The 24,118-nt window shown below is 41.9% G+C and overlaps 1 protein-coding gene and 2 non-coding genes across 5 annotated transcripts; all 3 read right to left on the reverse strand.

Annotated features, from left to right (window-relative positions):
• Positions 1-528: 528 nt before the first annotated feature.
• On the reverse strand, positions 529-22,575 carry eif4g1a (eukaryotic translation initiation factor 4 gamma, 1a). Of its 3 annotated transcripts, XM_085377228.1 has the most exons (32): positions 22,137-22,575; positions 20,342-20,468; positions 20,157-20,243; positions 19,932-19,964; positions 18,529-18,699; positions 16,874-16,973; positions 15,881-15,991; positions 14,856-15,007; positions 14,552-14,641; positions 13,648-13,717; positions 12,656-13,558; positions 12,471-12,559; positions 12,169-12,358; positions 11,645-11,778; positions 9,586-9,705; positions 8,843-9,211; positions 8,486-8,632; positions 8,162-8,398; positions 7,862-7,966; positions 6,713-6,991; positions 6,512-6,629; positions 6,323-6,422; positions 5,692-5,990; positions 5,464-5,585; positions 5,198-5,370; positions 4,974-5,099; positions 4,611-4,692; positions 4,383-4,481; positions 3,906-4,049; positions 3,710-3,791; positions 3,333-3,473; positions 529-1,648 (listed from the first exon to the last, which is right to left on the reverse strand). In XM_085377228.1, exons 2-32 carry the CDS (start codon positions 20,414-20,416, stop codon positions 1,467-1,469), a joined length of 5,130 nt encoding a protein of 1,709 aa, XP_085233354.1. In that variant the 5' UTR covers positions 20,417-20,468; positions 22,137-22,575; the 3' UTR covers positions 529-1,466. The 3 variants fall into 3 exon arrangements, with proteins under 3 accessions (XP_085233354.1, XP_085233353.1, XP_085233352.1); XM_085377227.1 differs by lacking the exon at positions 15,881-15,991 and having other exon boundaries at positions 14,859-15,007; XM_085377226.1 differs by lacking the exon at positions 15,881-15,991.
• LOC146613437 (small nucleolar RNA SNORD66) lies at positions 8,055-8,129 on the reverse strand. Its single transcript, XR_014907088.1, has one exon. It is a non-coding gene; the product is annotated as a small nucleolar RNA SNORD66 (small nucleolar RNA).
• On the reverse strand, positions 8,724-8,801 carry LOC146613438 (small nucleolar RNA SNORD66). Its single transcript, XR_014907087.1, has one exon. It is a non-coding gene; the product is annotated as a small nucleolar RNA SNORD66 (small nucleolar RNA).
• Positions 22,576-24,118: the final 1,543 nt, after the last annotated feature.

The raw sequence follows: 24,118 nt of genomic DNA on the forward strand, positions 1-24,118 counted from the left end.
ACACGTTTTGCTGTCACACACATTGACCCTGTGTTAACTTACACGTGACAAAAACAAAAATACAAACTGAAAATAAACTGGTCTGGTTTCAGATGAGAGTGGCCTTAGTTCAACGTAAAATCATCATCAGAGGCAAAAACCAAAACTCGGCTCAGCAACTTAATAAGTCCTTTATTTGCAATGTTCCATTACCTTTCCAGTTTCCGATGCAAAAGAAGCAATAATTTTTTTTTTAAATAACGAAAGCGGAAAAAAAAGAAAAAAAAAAAAAAAAAGGAAAGAAAATATTTACAAAATTCAAATAAAACTAATAATCAATGGATTATCTAAAGCACCTCTCTGCATCCGGACAACTGCGGTTTCTGCTGGATAAGGAGACACTGCAATTACATCAGCAATTTGTTTCTGAAAAATAAAACTGAAAAAGTTTATTATCATCATCATCATTATTATTATTATTATTATATATTTACAGAACGCTCCTGAAATCCTGAAACTAGTTTCCACTTAAAGTAGAAAAGGCTTTCGGATCATTTCTGTGTCTTTTTTTTTTTTTTTTTTAAACTTTATATATTTTATCAAGTCAATTTTCTGTAGATTTCAAGTTTTAACGGTGATTGGGTCGTTAAGTGTCCTCTACAACAGCTCAGGTTTAAGTACAGAAGAGGTAAAAGATGAAGAGTCAGTCAGTGTGGTTCACTACTGGGGGATGGGAGAGAATGGCTTTAAAGAGGAAGCATTAAGACCACCCCCTAGTAGTCAAGGTCAAAGGTCAACATCAGCCCTCTGTGTTTCTGTCCTCTGCTAGTTTATCATGATAGGAAAGGAGAGAAAATAGACAACCTTTGCTTTAAAAACTCCGTCAAATTAAGATTAGTTCATGTACACTGTAACGTTTTGTCCACTGGATCGTTAATAGGAACACACTTCAGTCATGCTGCACACTCCGGAAAAGGACAAGGACATAAGAGCCGTGTCGGGACTGAACAAATGTTATGGCATGTTGATAAACCCCCCTCCACCAACCCACCCGCCCGCTACACTTCACGCCCTGCTGTTTCCTCTTGTAGATCAGAAAGGTTGTTTGTCATTAGAATCGTCTAGAGGGGTGAAAGAGCAGCCAGTTGGTTTGCTTTACTTTGACATAGAAAGTTTCGTAGTGATGTGGGATACTTCACACCTCGCTAATGAGTAATCCTGCTGAAACCTGCATTTTCAAGTTTGCTTTGATGAGGACACTTGCTGTGACAAGCAGGTGGAGAAATAATGAGGAAGCAGGAGAGGGAAGGTAGAAAAGAAATGATTGTTTTTCAGAGTCCATCCCTCCAAAAAAAGAAGAAAAAAAAGGAACACAATAAAGATTTATCCTCATTGAGGATTGATTCGAGTCTGCCTCTCTGGCAATACTGTCCATGACTCTCCGTGGTCGCCTGCAGAGCTCTGGCGGCAGCTTTTAGTTCAGTATTTTACTCCTTGTCAGATTCCTCTTCGGCCTCGCGGAGCCAGGTGAAGAAGCCGGTGACCGACTTCAAGGCCACGCCTTTGCCTGTCTGCTCTGCCGGGTCTTTGCTGGTTTCCCATTCGTAGAAGGCCTCCTCTTTAATGACGTCCTCATCATACAAGGCGTCGAAGAACATCCGCAGCAGGTCTGCAGAGACAAAATTAGAGCATTATAGAAGCTTTATTAACAGCTCCATTTTAAAATTGTTTCTGTTTGCATTGAGTCAGGGACACTTGAAAAGCTATAAAGAGCTAATCAGTAGGTCAAATCCTAATTAACACGTTTCTTTTAGTGATTAGGCTTTTCTGTTTCAACCCTCCAATCCAGTTCATAACACTTTAAAAAATAAATTAAAAAAAAAAAATCACCCCAAGAATGTGTTTTCCTCCAAAATAGACCACTTCCATTTCTGTGTTCAGGGAAAATGACTCAGGCCCTCCAGCAGCAACACTACAAAAACCTTCAGTCTCATCTTTAAATCTTGATACCCTGAATACACAGCTGCTGTACACATGATGATTTTATCTGTTTTCACCCTGAACAAAAACAACCTGGAAATACAGGCAGATCTTTTCTGATAAGGAGCTGCGTTTCAGACAAACCAACAAGGTCCATTTTTTAATGCCTGTGATCATCACATAACCAATTACACATTACTTTAGAGCAGCAGCTGTTTTTTGTTTTTAACCCCCCCCCACCCCCAAAAGCTGCACCCAACAGCACATAGAGGTAAACATTAAACATCTAAGAAGCTGCAATCCGTGTCTGGCAAAGGGAATTTTACAGATCCTTTATTTATCCAGGTAAAAAGTCTCGCAAACATTAAAAACATATTTTTAAAGAATGATCTGGGAAGCAAAAATGACAACATAACATTGCTGATCTATAAAAATTATTTCAAGTGGTCAACAAGGACTGGATTGATTAGAAAGTAGATACAATAACGCAAATCTATAAAGATACTTTGTAACAGTTGATTTTGTAGTTTTCGCTTAAAAACTGACTTTAAGTTTTTTCCTTTCTTTGGGGAAACATGAACTTTGTATATGCCAACAAGACTGCTTACAGTGACGTGAAGGCTTTTTAAAATAGACAGCAACATAAAGAACCGAAGCATTGAATTTCCAGCAAACAGCTGATTTCGTTACATGTCCCTGCTCGATTACTCTGAGCGACAGCTACTGTCAGCTGAATTTGAAACAAGCTCACAGGAAAGATTTCTGCTTGATTTGTGCTCTTTAAACAAGCTTACTGGACTTTAGTAACATTTAAAAAAAAAAAAAAACTTCTCTGAAATAATTCAAAGACAGACTTGGAGGGAGCGAGACTCATCCAGAGAACATTTATCACTAATAATTTACAAAGGCCAATAAATTTGCCATCTTGTGCCATTATCTGAACCGATTTATGGTATCTTCCTGCTGTGTCTCGATGCACGATCAAGAATCCAGGTTAAACAAAAAAGAAATCTCAGAAAGCTGAGCGACATTATCAGTGGGAGGTGCATCACATCACTCATCCATGTGACTTCTTTAAGTTCCCCCAACCTTATAATCAGCCCAGCTGCACAACTGAAACCAGTATCACCGCATTACAGTAAGCCTTGAGTTCAGTTTCGTCTCCACTGACTTTCATGAAATTTGGGATCATTTGCTTATGTTGCCAAAAAGACGCAACAGCTGAGGAAACCACATTAAAATGACACTTTGAATCATTGGCGACTTTGACGCCCGGATTTAACAGATGCTTCAGTATCTAAATATTTATAAGTGAACCAATCAGATTTGTATGTTCGGCAGTATTACAGTTCACTGTAAGTGGGGAAACTCACGAGCAGGCTGCTCCATGTGCACCATCAGAGCCTGGAGGGCGTACAGGGCCTGCAGCTCTTTCTGCTCGTCGTACAGGTATCTCTGCAGCAGAGAGGCTCTCTGGCCGATCTGCTGTGCATCCACCTTGTACGGGTTGTCACCTGAAACGAAGTGAACAAGTTTTTAAACCAGAAAGTGTGATTTTTAAAAGTAAGCGCTATTAAAATTTACTATAAAATAAATCCGTTTTAATTTATTTAAAAAAAAAAAAAAAAACAACAACTATATTTTCCATACTTCAGAATTTGAGCTTGGGTCGTTGTGAAAAGAAAAAAGACTAAATCATAGACACACACACAGAAATAGAGGCAGCTCGTGGTGTATTAGTCATACTTACATATGATAGCAGACTGGCACACTGATGTCATCAATGCTCGTACAAACTGGTTCGAAGCAGTCTGCTGCTCGTCCAAGTTAGCCTGAAAATAGGAAACAAAATGCAGTTGGAGAGGGGGAACATGAACAACACTGGGAAATAAGAGCACGCACAAAATGTTCAGGTCTGAAAACACTCTGTACTGCCTCACACACACCTCGATCCAGTCTCTGATGCGTTGATTGTTGGCCTTGTCCTGGAGGAGTCTGTCCAGCTGTTTGCTGATCTCCTCTCCGCTGAGGACCTTCTTCTTACTGGCCTCTTTGGGCTCCATCTCCTCTCCCACGGTGAACTCCACTTTCTGAAATACACAATTAAATGTGTAAAAAAAAAAGAAAAAAAAAAAAAAGAAAAAAGCCTGAAGACACGGAGTAACTTGTTTCTAATCGTAAATCCCCACAAGCAAAAATCTCTCTTGCTTTCATCTCTGCCCACCAGGTAGACTCCAGCTGTGTTTGTCTTTGGTGCTGTGCAGGATGTGCTGCTTTCTCGTTACCATTTTAAGCTTTGTTGTTACAAAATAGACCAATTATAGCTGCTTTAAACGTATCCTAACATTTTTAGACCACTAAACAAAACTCCAAAAGTGCAGACAAGTGTTTTATCGTCTAAAACCTGAACGTGTTGCACGTACCTGATCGGTGACAAACTTGTTGACGTCTTCATCTTTGGGCAAGAAGTCGTTCCAATTTAGCCCAGCCTCTGTCCACAAAGCCCCGACCTTATTGGGGGTCTTAAGGGGAGAAAAGGGCCAGATAATCAAATATCTGTGGCTTTTATTTCTTTTTCTTTCTCTCTTTTTTTTAACCAAAACCAAAAAACATGTGCAACACAAGGTAATAAAACGAGTGTGTTCGGTTACCTTTTCTTTACAAAGCAACTTGAGGATCTGTACCAGCAGCACGCTGGCCTTCCCCAGAGGCACAAGAGGCTTTGAGATCTCCCTGAAGACACAGATGCACTGAATTAAGCTCCCATTTTTCTTAGAGCTGGATTATAATTCAGTTTATCTCATTTTAAAGCTGGAAATAAGTGACCTAGTTTTAAATTTAGCTTAAAATCGTTATTTCCGAGAAACACCGTCAACAAAAGAATCTCTGGAAAATGATTCCAACACTATTTACAGTTTAAAAACGTCCATTTCCATCAGACTATATTCTAAAGTCAAAGTATTCGAGTTTGCTTTCACTTATTTGAAATGTGACCGCTGACATTAAGCTCTCACCTGAACAGCTGTCCCATAGGGATGCCTCCCTCGTGGAGCATAGGAGTAATAAGCTCAGCCAGGTAGAGCCAGATGTGAGGTATATCTATGGCCATGTCTTCTGCTACCTCCAGAATCTCTAGTAGCCTGCAAAAGAATCGGCTTTAGTTCCATCTGCTCGAGAACATCCATCGAGGGTAGATTTTAGTTGAAACCAGGCGGCGTTCTTCCTGTTACACGCTTACCCTTTGTAGTACTGCTGCGTGGGCAAAGTCCCTGCCTTTATAAGCTGGTGCAGCAACAGGCCCATGTGTTCCCGAGCGATGGTGCTTCGTTCAAGCGTCGACTCCAAGCCGTTCCGCACGAACACGTACAGCAGTGATGTGCTGTTGAGCTCCACCACACACTGCAATGCCTCCTACAGCACCAGAGTGACACAAAGCAATGCTGTTAACACGGTTCACTTTTAAACATGGAAGTACAACTCTGATTGTTAGAGGCAAGTCTGCACCTTGACATCATTGATGTGGAGGTATTCTTCAATGATCGCATGCGACTTCTTCTCCACTTCCTCTTCAGTCAAGGCAGGTTTAGGGAGAGATGGAGGAGGAGTGGGAGCGCTCTCACGCTTAACTGAAGAAAAAGGTAAAAATACAACTTGAAGCTCATTGTTCTTTATGTCCTTTTCTTTAAACCACATCTTTCTCTATTCAACTCTTTTTAATTCTTTATTTCATACCTGGGACGAAGTCACTACCCTTGTCCCGACTTCCTCTATCTCTGCTTCCTCGGTCTCTGCTTCCCCGATCCCTGCTTCCTCTGTCCCGACTGTCTGTCATGCTGGCGACGCGGCGCACAGATTCAGTTGAAGACCTGCCATCTCCTCCCCTCCCGCCGCGCTCTTGCGACTCTCTGCTGAAGCTTCTCTTGGTGACTTGGTTCGCTTCCCGTCCTTCGCTGCGATCAAATCTGTCAAATCGATCCCTGTTGCGGTCGCTCCTGTCCCTGTTGCTCCCACGTTCGCGGCTCGAACTCGACCTAATGGTAAAAGGAGACACAAAGAGGTCATTTTAACACACTCAATCAATTTGTAATCATGTACCACTAAAATTTTTGTATTTTTTGAGACCGCAGTAGGCTCTTGTATACAAAGGGGAGGCCAGATGGAGGAAGATTAGTATTCAAGTGGTCGCCATCTGCAACCTCACAACTAGATGCCAGTAAAATGTGTTTTGAAAAACGTGACATAAACATAAAGTAAAAAAATAAGAGTGCCTATGACAAGTGATAAACTAAAATTTGTGAATCAAGTACTCAACTAAAGCAGAAGCAGACCAATTAATGAGAAAATATTTGGTGCTTCTGAGTACCTTTGAGGAACTCTGCGATCAGAGTCTGTTGCAGACATCAATGACCCAGACTGTAGGGCAGAGAAGCGGTTGAGAGTGCTGGTACCCGGACGCCCAGAGTCTAGAAAGATGGAAATGAATAGATTAAGAGCCAAACCACAAACAGCCACTAAGCAATGCTGTGCTTTAGAAGAAAGCTGAAGGTCTTACCCTGGTCTCCACTCGCTGGTTTAGCTCCAGTTCCTCCGCTGCTGCCTTTTCCCCAGCTGCCCCACATGCCTTTGCCACCCGGAGCCAACAGCTGGTTGTTGAAATCCATAGCACCAGGCTACAGGGAAACAAAAAAGTTATATTCATTCTCAAGAGGCCTGAGAAAGAGCTCAAGCCTTCACATGAATTTTCGGACGTTACCTTTGTGATCTTGCTTAGGCGGGTGGTGTCAATGGGTCTGTTCTTGGAGATGGGGACTGTGTTCCACCCCTCATCCTGAGGCTGGCTGGTCCGGCCACCTCCTGGTGTGTGAGGGCCTCGGCTGCCCATGTTTCCCGTGAACCTGTCTCTGCTTTCCTTCTTGGTCATGAGCTGCTGCTGGACTTTCATCTGTTCCCTGTGCTCCTCCATCTCTGCTTCCTTGTGAATCTGATCAATTGTCTTAGGACCCTGGTCTCCTCTACGAGGCACCCAGTTATTCTGTGGATCAGAGACAGAAGACAATTAACACCCGTGAGCCACTCTGGGGTGTTTCCTGTCTGTGTTTTGGATTACATTTGTAATAGTACAAATGTTCTGATAGGAGAACCTGAGACAGAAAGCATATCCACCCTGAATAACACAGTTTTACGTGCGTCAAAGATTTTCATTTTTAAGCCCTTTGTGACATAAAAGAAAAAGGGGAAAAAATGAAATCCTTGTTCTATTCTGCAGCTTCAGTATGATCAACATAAACCGCTTTCCAGTGTTCCTCCTGTTCACAGCAAATCTCTAGAGCGGAACAAAAATTGTCGTTGCCAACTGCAGGCCAAGATGTTGGAGATGAGATACTGAAAGGGCAAGCAGCTGAATGTTATCAAGAACCACCACACCAGTGACATGGCTTGATATCCAGCAGGTAAGGAAATATGAGAAGGAAAGAACTGGACCTAGGTGATTTGCAACGTGAACACCGTAAACTTTCAAAATAAAAGTCAGGGGTCTGCTTGCTGGCAAATCTATGCCTGATGATGCCGTTCTCATGGACAGAAAAAAAAAAAAAAAGTTTTTTCAAACTAACCCTTTACCCCTTTGAAACCTACCAGCAGTAACCCTTGACGCCATTTTCTGAACCGAGTACTCACTGTCTTATTTTAGCACTGCTTATAGAACAAAACAACTGGGTGCGCACCACAAGTTTGAGAGTGTGGTCTCTGCTATGTAGATAGCCTTGTAAAAAAACAAAACAAAACCCTTCAGATTGTACTGTATATAAACACTGAGATACATACACTACTAAGTCAAGTCATGATAAATGCTGGCTATCAGTTCTTTATTGCTCTAAAATGTTGAATATGATTTAACAGTTACCCTTCTGAGGTCCAAAACATCTTGCAGCATGAAGCGGATTCTTGATGAAGTCTTTCTCTCTTTAATGATCTTGTCCATCTGATTAAAATACTGATCCATGCGAGGCTGTCGGGGACACAGAAAAGAGTGAATTTTATGAGGTACAGGTACCAAATGACAAACTGTGTGTACCTAATGATACATCGAGAACTGCCTCCTCAGTTCCTCAACCCATCACTAATGATCAGTGGCCCAGACACGTGGCACAAAAACAAGGTCATCACAGGAGACATCTTAACGTGTACATATAGCTTTACTTACCTTTGCCTTCTCAAAGTCCAGGTCTTTACCAATAGTCGACAGCAGTCTGCAGAGACACTCGAGAGACTCCTCATCATGATTCTTAAGTAGTTTCACGACACAGTCGTGCATGATTGGCTCTGTCAGCATCTTAAGCTTAAACAGTTCACCAATGAACTTTATGTTGCCCAGTGAGCGGCGTCGAGCTTTATCTCTGGCCTCCTCCAGCTCCACCCTGAAGCGCTCACGCTCCTCACCCTGCAGGTGGATACAAGTTTGTTCTTAGTGTATGAGTCATATGACAAGTTTACTCTAAATCTGAACGGTGGTTTTGACAGTTCTTACGTCTTTGGCAGCCTCCAATTCCTTTTGCTTTTTCTCAAAGATCTCATCATCATCCTGGTCCTTCTCAAACTCTTTCTGGCAGCGGTTGAGCAGCAGTTTGCGGAAGTTCACAAAAACTCCTGGCTTGTCTGAAGTGGGGACTTTCAGCTGGTGGAAGACAACATTCAATGTCACCAGGGGGTTTTAACGCACGTTTTCCTATTCAACTGCATTTAACAAATATGTAGCTGAGAGTATGCTCCTTCAGTTCCTCAATACCATCACAAAAAGTTCAGTGGCCCAGACACGTGGCACTAAAAAGAAGTCATCACTAGAGCATGTGATCAAAGCACAACATCCAACCTTCACTAGACTCACCCCCATAAGGCAGCGGCACATGTTGGCGTAGGCCACAGAGAAGTTGGGCTCTGAGATGGCCTTCTCAAAGATGAGGTCGATGGCTCCCTTCAGCCTCTCCTCAGTGTCTATCGTCAGCTCTGTCACTTGTTTCATCAGCTCCTGAAACTTCTGTGGCGTAAGCTTGTTGAGGATGCTCCGCAGACGCTTGAACAGCTCTCGAGTCTTGGCCTGTTCTGGGTCTTCCTCTTCAGGCTCATCAACACGGCCACGAGTGACCTTTTTCACAGAGGGCTTCCAGGCCTTCTCAGCCTTGCTGAGCTGCACGTCGTCATTTAGCGACATGCTGGTGATAATTTTTTTGGTTTGAGAGCGACGGGGCCCGGATGGCTAAATGGAGAGAAACGCGTAAATATTTTAAAAAGCTAGTAGGAAAAAACTTCACTAAACAAAAAGTTTACGTTAGAGATCGCTGCCTTTGCAAACAGCTTGTCTGCCAAACGTAACATCACAACTGCTGGCATTCATTGCACTTTTGTGTCATGTCAGCTCATAATACATCTCTTTATCTCAAAAAACATCAGACAAGTACTCCAGCACGTTGTAGGAAGACAGGCACAGAGGGAGATCGTTTTACTTCAGGGCATCACGTCTCAAGTGCAAAAGTATAAAAACGGTGTGCTGACGACACAATTGGTAAACCTATTAACTATAATGCAAGTTAATGCTTAAAGTGTCTTTTAAAAACTGTAAAATTAGCTAACCGGGCCACGAGGTCCTCCCACTGATCTGCTCCCAAGGTTCCCTAAATATGAGGGAGTAAAATCAGGACCAGTGTTCATCAGGCGAGATGGGTCAGCAGGTCGTAGTGGAGTCTTGTTCACCTGCAATTAAAGAGGCAAAAATAAATAAAGGAAAAATCACCCGTGTTTTCACACAAAGTTTAAAATACTGGCAGTCGGCAGCACTACCCCTCAGCCTCCTAGTAGATCAACATATGGTATCAGTTTGAAAATCCTGACTTTGTTCTCGAGTTTTTGCATTCACAAGATTTTCAGGAAACTTCACCTCTGACCTTGAACTTTAGGACAAGGTCACTGAAATTCAAACTTGGAGATTTTTAGCAGATGCACCTACTGATGTGAATTTCAAAATCCTACATCGCCTCATTATCGCATTTACACCCGCCCACTCGCTCGCTCTGTGTGGTGACAACTAGAGATGGACCGATCCGATATTACGTATCGGTCCGATACTGACCTAAGTTACTGGATCGGATATCGGAGAAAAATAAAAAATGTAATCCGATCCATTAAATATCACGAAAGCACCTCACAAAACTTGCAACGCGCCGTAACTCGCCTCAGAACGTTAGCAGTATGCATCACGTGATAGAGCGGCTGCCGCATGCGGGACCTGTCGTGGTCTGGATAGCATGTGGAGCTTCGCTAGCAACCCGGCATTTCATCTCCGACAAAGTTATCCCCGAGAGAAGTAAAGCAAGTGTGTAAGTCCATCTCTGAATGTTTGTAAAGCATTCCTGCGTTAAGCTTAACAAACGATATATGGAGCGACTGCCTCTCCTGCTGCTACTTCAATCATGAAACTGCTTAACGATCAGCTGATCGGCTTTTCTGTCGGGAGTCCGTGTCTCTGGTTTGTTTTTGGCCCACTTTGCACCAGAAAGAGGAAACCAGCGGCTAAGCAACAGCAGCACGTTTAAGCTTGATCAGCTGTTGTTAGAATGTATTTAATATTACTTTCTACACCAGGATCTTTTTCTACGTAGCTGATGCTGGTAACTGTGCAGGGGCGGATCTAGCAAAGTTTAGCCAGGGGGGCCGATAGGGCATTAACAGGGAAAAGGGGAGCAGAAAGACATACTTTTCTTTCTTATTCTCATTTAAAATGTCTAGCTTTTAATAAATAATTATCTGACACCCAAAGTTTTAATTTGATGCAAAATGAATAGAAGTCCATTACTGTATATAGTAACTATTAAGTCTAATATATATACCCTAGTAAGCTATAGTACTTTTTCCTTTGGGAAGGTACCATCTGTGCAGTCTGCAATTTTGTTGAAGAAAGATGTTGAATCTATTTAATATTTTAATATATTGAAAAATAATTGATTTCTGTGCATTTTTTTTCACACTGCATCAAATTAAGGTTGATTACGTCGATTAAGCATCATGAGGTGGAGCGTGAGGGGTGGTTCCCTATTTTTTATTTATTTATTTTTGTTGTTGCTGGGAGTTGGAACCCTATTAGTTAGGTTGCTTAATATTTATGCTAAGTACTCTTTAAAATACCAGAATAGGGAGGATGGTGTAGGTTTAAGTTTATTAGATTGATCAGTATTGCTGAACTATGAAATATTTTTTTTGCATACAGGTATAACAGAATAGCTTTAGTGTAGTTGTTGTTTTAAACTTGAGTATGAACTTATACAAAATGCAGCAAGATATTTAAAAAAAAAACTGTTTTGTTGAAACACACTATATCGGATTCATATCGGTATCGGCAGATATCCAAATTTATGATATCGGTATCGGTATCGGACATAAAAAAGTGGTATCGTGCCATCTCTAGTGACAACAATACCCCGTCAGCCTTTAACAAAGCTGTGACGGCCCGGGACAACGCATCGGGTTACAAAAATCGGGAGTTGCACGACTGGCTGAAGCGCCTCAAAGATTGTGGTGCGCTTCATGATGTGAGGTCAAAATTTACAGATGAGGGGTAAAAAAAACAACTGCCATATTCTTCAACTCAATTTGTATCGTTTCTGCGTTCTTTTACACAAAGCTCAACATCACCTACCTTATCCAGCACCACATCACTGATGATAGGCAGGCCCTCAGGCTTGTGCATACTGGCGCTGATGAACTGGCAGCCCAGGAGGAACTCCCTGTCGTACCGCTTCTTGTCCTCCGGGTTTATCGGCTTCCATTCTTCTGCACAACGTACAGGAAATATGCAAAGGCACATGATTAAAGGCACACTACAGTAAAGGCACAGCTGAAAGATGGCTGTGATAATCCACTCTGTCAGTGCAGATTCTTTGAAACTAAAATAATAAAACGATGACGGCACATGAGCAAAACTATGAGAGAAACTAAAATCACCATAAAGAGATTTTCACACTGTGCTTAAATCAAACAAGGCCTCATCCTTCCAGCATATAAATGCAGGCACAAGGAAAAAACAGACTTAAAATTTAATGCTGAAATAAATTATATTTGCCCTAAGACCAAAGTATGTACAGAGTTTTATCAGTTTAGCTTTAGGGAAAAGATTAAAACATTTAAAGATTTTTTTTAGCCTTTTAAGCTTTCAAAGCGTACCTTGTTTGTACTGGTATTTCTGCTCAGTTGGCTCAGGTGTGGCTTTAGACTTGTCAGGTTCTGCATTCTGCTTGTCCTCTTTTTGCTCCCAGGTCTCATCTGCCACTTCGACAGGAAGTTCAGCTGGTGCTGGAGCTGGAGGGTTGGCCTGAGTGGGCATGGGTTCAGAGGCAGGCTTGGCACCCTGTTCCTGCAAAAAGAAAGAAAAGATCAAGTTTTCTAAGAATCTGTTGTTTATTGAGAGTAAAAGATGGACACCCAGTTTAAGAGCTCTTTGGACTGTCGTCTGATTTAACACAAACCTCTGTGAAGGCATCCAGGAGATTCCCAATGGCCTCCTTCTTGTTAAACTCTTTCATGTTCTTTTTCTTCCTTTGGACATGTGTAGCAGCTTCAAAAGGAAAGACAAAGTGATGACATTAAAATTCAGATAAAACAAGATTAGGCATGTGACAGCCTGAGAAGCAAGGGGGGGGATTAACTGTACCTTGCATAGTAGATTCTTCTGGGCAGCTAACAGACGCAGGAGGGGTATCCTCACTTTTCTTCTTGCACTCTTCCTCCTCCTCCCTCTCTTCAGCCTCCTCTTTCACCTCCTGGGCTGCTGTTGCCGTTTTAGCCATAGGTGTGGATTCCTGAGATTGAGAAGCGTCTGGCTGTTTGTGGGGCGTAGTGTCTGAAATTGCATTATCCTTGGGCAGTTCTTCGGTCTCCTGAGGAAGGCCGTTGGGGAGAACAGGCTCTGCTGCCTCAACTTGTGTGGATTCAGGTTCGGGGGTAGAGCGCAGAACGGCGTTCTGGGTCTGTGGACCAGCAGGCTCCCGTGCAGGTGGGGGAGGCTGGGAGACTTCAGTTGCTGTTTTTGTAGCCATTTCTTCTTTATTCTTTCTTTCTTCTTCAAGATTGGAAGAACCTGCTGCTGCAGCCTCAGCTGCAGGCTCCAACTTTGTGGTGGCCACCTGCTCTTCTTTTTCCACCTTCTTCACTTCCTCTGTTTTTGCTTCTTCCTTTTCTGGACCCTTCTCAGCTTGAGCTGGAGCAGCCGGTAGTTCCTCTATTTTCACAGGGGCTTCTGGTGCTTCTGAAGACTGTGAGGTTGCATGAGGAGCATCTACTGTATCAGAAACGGTAGTGCCAACTTTATTTACTGCCTCAGCAGGAGTAGTGGTCAACGTTGCTCCTGGAGGAAGGGAAGGAGGAGACTGCTGGTCCTTTATCAGTGTGGATGGCACCTCAGTAGTAGCTACGGGGGCTACAGATTGTGCAGCTAACTCAGTAGGCAGCACTATTTGGCTGTCCACTTCCTGTTTGCTCTCCAACACAGGCTCAGCGTTTGCCGCAGCAAGAGAAGGAGGGGTTTCAGCACTAGTAGGACGCTCTGTGTTATCATCTGGACAGCGAGAGACGTGACAATAAATGACGAGAAAAAAATTTAGTCATTTCTTTTTCACAGAGTCAAACTTAAGAAAATATTCTCACCTCTTCTCGTCTGTGCAATCACAGGCTGGGCAATTTCCCCATTGACCTGTGCAGAACTTGCATCCGGTGCCTGCAATCACAAAGCAATAGCGGCCTTTAATAAATAAAATAGAAAACCCACTAGACGGGCTTTTAACAATGAGCATCAACACATTTGGTGCAGTTTGTTACAAGTTTTTTTTCTCCTCACATTTGGTGGATATTGTCTGAGGTGGTATTGATTCAGACCTGTTTCTTTGAAGGCTGCAGTGTCACTCAACTCTTTTAAAAAGTGATTCGTTTGTGTTGCCCGTTTCCCCTCCAACTAGCAATTTTCAACTTTGGCAATAGCTCAACGCATCAGTGCATTTTTGTTTGCATTTGCTTAGACTCAGCATAGTTTGCTTAGTGAAACTGACCTCAGCTGTGCTGACTATTAGAAAGTACCATGAAGACAAAAAAAAGAGAGAAAAAAAAAAAAAAGACATCAACACAGTCGCAGATGTACTTAAAAAAAAAAAAATCCACAACGGTGCCTTTATGTACAGATAAATTCATATTCATTCCTTTTTAAAGTAAGAGGAAATAAAAATAAAAATAAAAAAGTGAGAGCAATCCTCACCTAACAACATCTTCTTTTGTTGTCTTTTTATAACTTACCATTGTTTTGTCTATATAAAGCAAAACGTTGGCTTCACATTGAAAAAAAATTACTTTGTTCTAAAGCAAATAGTGAAGTGAAGTGAAGACAAAATGAACATGAGAAAAACATAATGAAGTTCTGAGCTTTACTGTATTACTTTAAACACAGAGTACCACATGTCAGTACAAGATAGCCAACTATACTTTAGATTTCTGATAAAAGACAAATGTACAACACCATCATTACTCTATTTAACTCAGTCACTTCAAAGTAAAGTCTTACCTGTGGTGTCGGTGTGGTGGAGGACATTACACCCGACAGGATCTCGTGCGTGATATCGCGTCCACCCTGGTTGGGGTCTCGTATTGTTATCTATTAGAGAAAAGGCAAATGACATTAAAATACAAACAATGTGCAACCATCCTGCCACTACTGATCTACAGCTGCTGACCCCCATCATGACAAATACTATTGTTGTTTTCAGGTTAAAAGGGAAAGTTCCACATTGAACACACAATACAGTGTCTCTCCATTCAACATTTTTGACCTCATTCAAGAGGTGTGCTGTGCTTTTGTTGGGACATACTACCGGTCTGCGTTCTCTCTTCATTAGGCCTTGTGACTGTGCAGGGGCTTGCTGAGGAGGCGGGACTTGTAGCTGTTGCTGGGTGGACAGCATGACCGTTGAAGGCTGGACAGATGGGGGATACTGAGGCGGAGTTGGATAGTATGCTCCAGCTGTAAAGTTGAAATGAAACAAAGAATAGAAATTACAAAATAAATCATAAAAACAACTCAGAATAAACAAGAGTTTTCAAGAGTTCAAACTAAAATAAAAATCTGTATGTACTTGTTTCATTTGATTGAGATTTTTTTTTCTACCATTGCTGATAAATGTTGGGGGGAAAAAATGTAAAGGTGCAATAGCAAACATTTGTACGTGTACACAAAGTGTGGTTTCAGATATAAACGTGTACTTAAAGGCTAATTTGTGGGCTTATTTTTTATGTTTTTGATCCACATTATATATTAAGTTAACAACAAAGTCTATGAATTAATGATGGCTGAATTTGACTACTACACAAAACTTTACTACTTCTGTCTACAATACGTGATGAATTCAAACAGCCCACTTTACATTCAGTTGTGTAAGGAGGCATAACTGCCATTTGCTCTTTACATTCACATCTGTCCAGACTTTTTAAAGCAATTTAATGGGCTGGCACCAGAAGCTGGAGCCACCGATTCAGCATCCAGCCAAATTTAAACATTTACAAGTAGTATTGCTGTACAGAAAATTACTTCAAACGGAAGTTGGTTTTTGACGCTTTGTATGCAAAATTCCATTTATTTAGCTTCTTAAACAAGAAACAAATGGAGAGGGAAAAAAAGCCATAAGCTGTCGTCATCACCACAGAGGCATCACTAGGCTACAAGCTAAAAGTTTCAGTTAAAGTTTTTCTCTGTATTTGCTACAACTACATTTAAATAACATCCATCGTCGTGTGTACGTGGCCTACACGTACGAAATCAGAGACAGGAAGACACGGTTAGAGACAGGAAGTGCCACAGAAGCCTGCTGACCACCACAAAAGCACACACACTACTCACCGGGGTAGCGCTGGGAGGCGAGAGGCGCACCGTGGAGAGAGAGACGGCCGTTCTCTCGCCCGCCTCCTCTCCCCCCGCCACCCCGCCTCTCCCTCGCGGCAAGAGAGGGCTCTGAACCAACGCAGCAAAGGAGAGGAAGGGAGTGAGGGACGGGAGAGGGAGGAAAGAAGGAGAGGGCAGGAAGAGACAGATGCAGAATGTGTTAATGAGAGGATCCAGAGGAAGCAGGGTGTTAAGAAGGTCCCATGAAATGAACAATGTCTCTACTGTACACTTACCTTGTGCTCTTGGCATATATTTAGTTTCAAATAGTACAAATTTTGAAGTGCACTACCATCACACAAGGGTCTTTATAAGTAAATACAATGGGGGTTTTAACTGAGCCAACAAACCCCCACTTATCTATACGTCGTATATATAAAATATCTGTGCATTAGTACAAATGTACTAAAGCAAATCAGTTTTTGTAGCAGTTGCGTTTCCTGCTTAAAAAGTGCAGTTCATTCATATTTAAATAGGGTTTCTGGCAACGTTAGCTCCCACACAACGCTTCTGCTGCTGTATGTAGACATGCAAAAAAGGAGAAAACTGCGGTTTCAAAGCCATTTCATGGAACCTACAAGGCAGCGTAAGGTGCAGAAAATGAACACAGGCCAAAGCAGAATTAAGCCCAACTACATGCACATACAGCAGTGTTTGGACTCAAAGGCATATTAAAAAAAAACGAAGAAAAAGAAACACACACACAGAGACAGACATACTACAGCAACAAAGACAATTAACCCCCATCACAGAAAAAATAGAAACAAGAAAACAACCCAATCAGCCAAGCAAAACCACCCCACATTCAGGAATACTTCACAGATGAGGAATTCTGCATGTGGATGTGGTTTTAAATACGGGTTAGAACTTCTCCATTAAGTTCTGTGTTTAAACTGAACGCGTTTGTGGTTCGGCTTGGTTGTTGTGAGTCTTGGGGTTAAAAACCCTTACCATAAGGAGGGTATTCAGCAGGGCTAGTTCCAGTATAGAAGTTTGCTGTGCCGCTGGTCACGGGATACTGCTGGGTAGGAGGCATGTATGGAGCTCGGTACTGTAGAAACAAGACAAACAACAATTAAGTTTTGAGATCCTCACTCCAAAAACCTCTATTAAGAGGACTTTCAAATATTAATGTAGCTCATCGTAACAGGTTTCCAAACTGCGTCTCTCCCGTCCTCACATAGGATCACAAGCTTCAGACGAATTTCCACACTAGCGCTGGTACAGGAGAAGTCAAAACCGAAAGCAAAGAAACTGCCAAGTTTTGGATTTTTTTTTTTTTTTTTTTTTTACAAAAGTCTCGTGTTACTACATGTCGTCTGTACAATTTGTGAATCTCTGAGCTTTTGTAAGGTTATCATTAAAACAGTAAAAACCAACACAATTATATACAGTGTTCTCAACTCAGCTGTGATGGCAGCAGCAGTGGGAGATTATGACAAAATAAATAAATACGTTTAAATTGTGAGGTGAACAACCTGCCGAATCGGCTGTGATGTCACCTTCAGTTTTGGGTGTGGCTGCTAAGGACTGGAAGGTGGATATAATGAAACTCTTTAGAAGACACTTTGGATGAGCCATCAGAAGGACTCCTAAAGCACTGAGTGTTTGTTCTTCACTATTAGCGCTTTTTCAACTAGTAAGTACTTGGCACGACTCGGCTTGGTTTCAGTCGTTTTCCATTACACCTGAGTACCACCTAATGTGCATAGGGTCGTTATATCAACGTGGTCGAAGGGCCTACAGCGTTATTTGTACCCGACACAAACAACACAACAATGGAGGACATCGAGGTGAAGGTATATCCTTGTTGCCGGGTTACAAAAGTGGCCATTTTGATTTTTGTGAAGGAGATGCTCTCATGACTTACAGTGACACTATTGACCAGTCAAACAGTGGCATGCAGTCTATTGACATCACATTTTCGGATCAACGGAGAGCATTTTGGAACCCCAGCCGAGTACCAGGTACTAAAAAAGTACCTGGTAGCGCCACCTAATGGAGAACCCTAAAAACAGTCGATCCGAGTACGTACTAGTGAAAGAGGGCTTTGTGTGTTTATACACCACTATGCATTTAATCATTAGTTATTCTTAATCTCTGGCTCTCTTGCACAGAGTGTCTTTTGTCCTGTTTTCCTCCCACCACCCCCAACTGGTCACGGCACATGGCCGCCCCTCCCCGAGCCTGATTGCGACAGAGGTTTTTTCCTGTTAAAAGGGAGTTTTTCCTTTCTGCTGTCAACAAGAGGGTCATTTGATTGTTGGACTTTTCTCTCCATTGTTGCCGGATAACTCTACAATATAAAGTGCCTTGAGATGACTGCTGTTGGGATTTGGTGCTAAATAAATAAAACTGAATTCAAGTTTAAAATGAAATCTGACACTAAAGACACCAAACTGACATGAAGAATACTGCAACCTTCCAACATTAAACATACAAACAATAATGAAGAGCAATAAGCTCAACATGTTACTATTAAATTCAATTCATTCAGAAGGTAATGTTATCCAAATAAAAGTGTTAAAAAGTGATTGCAACTGTTATGATAAGTATGTATTGATTACTTGGGCTGGCTGCAGAGTAGAGCTCGTGTGTGCACTAACCTGTCCAGAGGGAATGAAGTAGCCTTGAGGAGAGCCAGCAAAAGGTTGGGATATCATCATCATTTGTGAGCCGGGTGGGTAGACATGAGCTGGTGCAACAGCTCGAGGGCCACTATTTCCCGGTACCCTTGGAGCACTGGTGGCCATGGTGGGTCGGTTCTGATAGTAGCTCTTAAAAGAACAAAAACAAAAAGATGAAGACTGCATCATATCAGCAGCAAACTTCTGGTTCTGCCTGTGCATTTCATAACAACGGTATTCCTAATTCTTGCTTTTACATTTTTCTGTGCGTTTGCTTCGAGTTACGCACACGCCGATACCCTTCACCTGGAATCTACGCACTCACAGCAACTGCACATGTGCACACTAAATTCAATTCTGGGTAACTTGGGAGTTTAAATTATCCTGAAAGTCATGACTTCCTGCCACAATGAAGTTAGCACAAGTTAACAGGGGAGGGACGAAGAGAAAAGCTGTTACCTGTAATGCTCTGTATCCACCCTTCAGCCGCGCAACACATGAGCAAAGAGCAAGAAAGGGAGTAAGATTAAGGTGAAAATGAGGACCGGACACAATGAGGGGGATGTTTGAATTTGCAGGAAGAAGGGAGGAGTATGAGAGGTAGCAGTGTGCCTCGCAGTCATGATGGGTACGCTCAAACAACTACAGACGCACATGCAATCGATTCTGGACAGATCATTATAGAAACACGATCCCCTTCTAGTCCTGCAGGGCCCTACTTCTGGTAGGTTAAAGAATCACATTAAGGGCTGCAGGCACATGCAGTTTAATTCATTTTAATATCTGGTGGCAACAAGGCCCTTTATCACTGTGGGATTAGGACAAATGTGGTGATCAATGCAAAACAGTGGCGAGACGTGGGCTGTTTTCAAATGACAGCCTGCTGCACAATTTAGACCGTATCAGAAATGCTTTCATTTCTCAAAATTTTCACAATAATACAATTCATGTCTACAAACCAGGTATTTAAATAAAAAACGATCTGATGCAAGATATGCTGACTTGGTACTAAATTAAGATGAAAGGGGAAAACAAGGACTGAGGAAAAAGGAAAGAACTTTGGGGGACACTGGAAAAGAAAACTGCGTAGAGTTGAATTTTCAGCTGTTTTTAATTTACATCATAGACTCACTTGCAAAACGTAACTTGCATTAAAGTTACATAATGTTGATTACACAATCTAAGGGCTTGAATAATAATTTAATGTTGCAAAAGAGCTCATTTGGATTTGAATGTTTTTTTTAAAGTAAACTAATCTAAATGGATGTTTAGAAGGGCAGATCTAAACACTCATCTTATCTTCTTTCCCAATTTGTATCTGAAAGCATGCATTACACTAAGGAGACAGAGGGGATGTGAGGAAAAGTAAGGGGTGTTAGTACCTGTTGATGTAAAGTACGGGGCCCAGTAGCAAACTAGGACAGCAGAAGAGAGGAAAGAAGTCAAGATTCACATTCAAGGACAAGGACGGCAAATAGCGGTTATAACACACAAGTCGAGGCAAAGCCTTACAGCAGAAGAAGCTATGTCAGAAACTGTTGTGAAAGAGCAAGAAAGAAAGGGGTTTTCAACCATATCAACAACAGAAAGCATGCTGTGAACAATACCTGTCTTGGCTGTGGTGCAGAGTTCATTTGTGGAGGTGGAGGGGTTGCAAAAACAAGAGAAGTTGGCTGTCCAGGGCCGTAGGCAGCCTTAATAGGAGAGAACAGAAGAGGAGGGAGAGGGGGGAAAAGGTTACTAAACTCTAAACTACCAAAATAAATAAACAAACTATGTTAGTGGGTCTCACCTGTGTCAATCCAGGGGAAGGGGCAGGATTGGGGACAGAAGTGGGTCCCGCTATAGGCTGTGGTGGTTTGTTCATTTCACGTTCTTTTATGGTACTGCATTAGGGTGGCGATGTGGTGCCAGCCTTCCTGGGGGGAAAGACGAGCAAGAAATAATGTCAAAATGAGAAGAACATGAAATTACTTTGAGCTGAAATGTGATTTTTTAACATTTGCAAGCAGGCACTGGTATTCCAGGTCTTTGTTAAAAATACTAATTACAGCCATTGAGGTTGGATACTAAAGATCACTGTAAGGAGACATGTTGAACCTTTAGTGTAGCAACATCTAACCAAGCAGCCAGGGTGTGGCCTGCAGTTTCGCCTGTGATAACACCACCACCTCCCCAATCTCGTTCCCTTGCATTTTTACAGAGCTCATATGAGGATGCAATTAGTGTCTTTCCCTCCTCCATCCTTGATTAAATCAGCTGGTAACACAATTATGTGTTTTATCTTCCATTCAAAGCTTAGGTTGAGTAGATAAGGGTTCAAATTACTTTCAAATAAATTCCTGCCTTAGACACCAATGCTAATTCGTCAGTTATTAAAGCTCACACGCACGCTGTTTTTAAGTGAATCTAAGAAAATGGATACCTCAGGTCAAAGTTCATTTACTGTGTGAACAGAAGCTAAGCCCCCCCTCCCTCCCGTTTGTGCAAATAAACCATACAAAACTCAATACTGACTGCCGTTTTCCCATGAGTAAATGACGGCTGCGGGGGGTTGAAACTAAAAAACAAAAAAGTGATAGAATTGCTTTTAAAAAATATAAACTGCCGTAATAGCAGGAGACGTGTCATACACCATCCACCTGCTGACACAGTGACTATCGTCAGATGCTAGCTGGTGCCATGCTTCTTTTTGACAGGGCTTCAATGCTTCCATATGGCGCGCCAGAAGCGATGGCTAACGGGCTTATGATTCACGAATAAATGTAAACGGTCTTGTATTAGCTGACATTTACCGTAAAACATTTTTTTATGGCCTGCTAACGAATCAGAAATGCCCCGGCGAGGTTGGCTGGATCGTTAGCCCACAGCCGGCTAATGTTACGTGTCCCACCATCACAGACATTTTACTTAGTTACGCTACGTGGCTGAGTCCGCATTTAACCTTAATGTACACAGAGCCCGGTCAAACAGTTTTACTGTGCTGATTATAAGAATACACATTTATACTCAAAGGCCGGGAACAGTGAAGTAGTTAGCTTTGTCAATAATGTTGCAACACGCGACAGCGATTAGGTTAAGTTACAGTCATGCTATTGTTGGTTAACATTGGCTAGCGGTTAGCGGGGTGTTACAGGCCCGGCGACACCGTGTACCTGATGTTCATGGTTAACGTGGCCTAATATTTTGGCACTGAGGGCACCGACTTTAGATTCAAGACAAACTAAAGAAATCGATCCAGATCGCAGTAAATATTGATTTCATTTCATTATTTTTTTAACCGAGAACCGAAAAAGCGTTAGGTTAGGGTTAGCCATAGCTTTCCCACGAAGCCCACCGAGATAACCAAACCAAAACAGCCAACGCTGTTAATTTAGGTAACTTTAGGTTAGCGTCAGCTCTAAATAAAAAAAATACTGAACTGACGGAAAACACTAAGATAAAGTAGTTTTACCGGGACCCAGGGGAGGATTAGCCTGCTAGCTCTGCTGGTGTGTGTGGACGGTCAGGGCCTGCTCAGCCCGTGTGCCTTTCACAAAAATGCAGCCCCGCTCGGGGAACTAGCATACCGCCGGGTTTCTTCTTACCAGGAATTATAACAGTTACTGTGTTGCAAGGTAGGAACTCGGGGAATCAGCCTCGGCTCAGTCTTCTGTTAATGAAAGCGGTGGTGCTGCTGTTTCCTTGTCCTTTAACTCCAACAGAAAAATGATGCCCTTCTTGGCTAATGACTTAGCGAGCTAGCTAGCTAACCGGCAGATGGGGGAGAGTGCTAAACTGTCAGTTCGGTTTAAACCCCCAGGCGTGCAAAAGTGACAGTGCTCAAAATCAAATAATATAGTCCTTCGGGAATACTATTGACAACTCCGATGGCCCCAAGAAAAGCCTCTGGACCGCAGGTCCATGATCAAGGCGTCGATGGTGATGGATTGCCGGTTAGGTATATACACAAGTATCGTGTGATGCGGCTCAGAGAGAGGCCATAGTGCGATGTTTCTCCTGTGCGAAGCCGGTACGCCTCCGAGTCGCATGGGTAACTTCCGGGGAAATTAAAATTTGATGCAATTTCCTTGGTCATGTGATGCAGGAGCTTGACTCCTTTGATCAACCGAGGCCTCCGTATTCAAAGTGAGCCATTATCTGGAACAACACTAAGCTGATATCTTTAATTCTTTTACGGTGTTTTAAAAAAGCGCATTTGAGTACTTACATTTCCATCACAGCTGGGACATGATGTTGCTGAGTAGACTGTGATTAGCCTCTTGTTGCAGAAGATAATGAAGTTAGCTTAACTTTATTTTACTCATCATGTTTGATTGGGAATCTGATCATTTCTATTTATTTAATGTTAATCTGTTTAATACCATGAAATAATTACTAATGTATCTGATATTAATTTTGAGTTGTTTAACAAAGCAGTAGTAAGGGAATATAGTACAGTACTGAGCAAAAGTCTCAAGCCATTTCTCATATATATATATGTGTGTGTGTGTGTATATATATATATAGATATATGTATGAAATATGTGCAAGCATTCATGCAAATAGAGTATATACCATTCCCATTGTCTCTAGAATCACTGTCCTGCTTGAAAATGAAGGCGATGCCAATGGAATGCTTTCCAGGTGGTATTGCATGGTAGATCAATGGATCAGTCCCTTCACCACTGGCTAAAATGCAGCCCAAAGCATGACACAGCCTCCACTGTGTTTTACTGATGGCAGTGTACACTCACTGTTGTACCTCTCTTCTGACCTCTGTGCACACTCACAATGATTTGACGAAAAATTGATATTTGGATTCATTACTGACCTGTTGGAAAGGTTATTATAGTTAACTCAAACGAAACTAAAAACCGATATTGTATGGGGGAAGATTGTTTTCGTTTTAGTTAACACAGCTAAAAATAAAAACTAGACCTTGAAAAAAATTAACTTGTCAACTTGGACAGCTAACTAAAATAAAATAAAAATTGTTAGTTTTAGTATTTGTTAATGTGGTAAAATATTTATTGTCATTGTTGTGTTTTTATTGTAATACCTGTTCTTGTGCAGTTTTGCATACCTCAGCCTTTTCTTATTGCTTCCATTTCTTGAGCATGGTTTCAGACGGCCCTCCAGCGAGACCATTTCTAATGAGGTTTCAGTGAACAGCAGAGGGATCAACTGAGGGCCAGATGTGTCTGTCGGGTCCTGTGTCAGGTCTTTTCTGGAATATTTTCAGATTTCTTCAGAAGATGACTTTCAAAAACTTTTCATTTGTTGTTGATACTTTTTTCAGACCTGCTACTCATTCTTCTGTCCTCCACTTGTCCAGTGTCCACAGATTTTCTTTAAGGATACACAGCACACCGCACTAAGATATGCCAAACTTTCATGTTGCGCCAAGAATACTATTTATTTTATGCCCGTTGTACAGTGTTGCCATTAGCCTTTTTTGTGGATTCACCCAAACAAATGGCAACAAACTAGATGTTTGGTCTAGTTTTTCAATGAAAAGATATATAAAAAGAAATATAAAGAAATAAGGAATGGCTCAAGACTTTTGCTCAGTGCTGTATAGATATAA

Source organism: Diplotaxodon limnothrissa, linkage group LG18 (assembly GCF_057381915.1).
Source record: "Diplotaxodon limnothrissa isolate DT_005_m linkage group LG18, D_limnothrissa_male_GT1.1, whole genome shotgun sequence".
NCBI classification, from domain to species: domain Eukaryota; kingdom Metazoa; phylum Chordata; class Actinopteri; order Cichliformes; family Cichlidae; genus Diplotaxodon; species Diplotaxodon limnothrissa.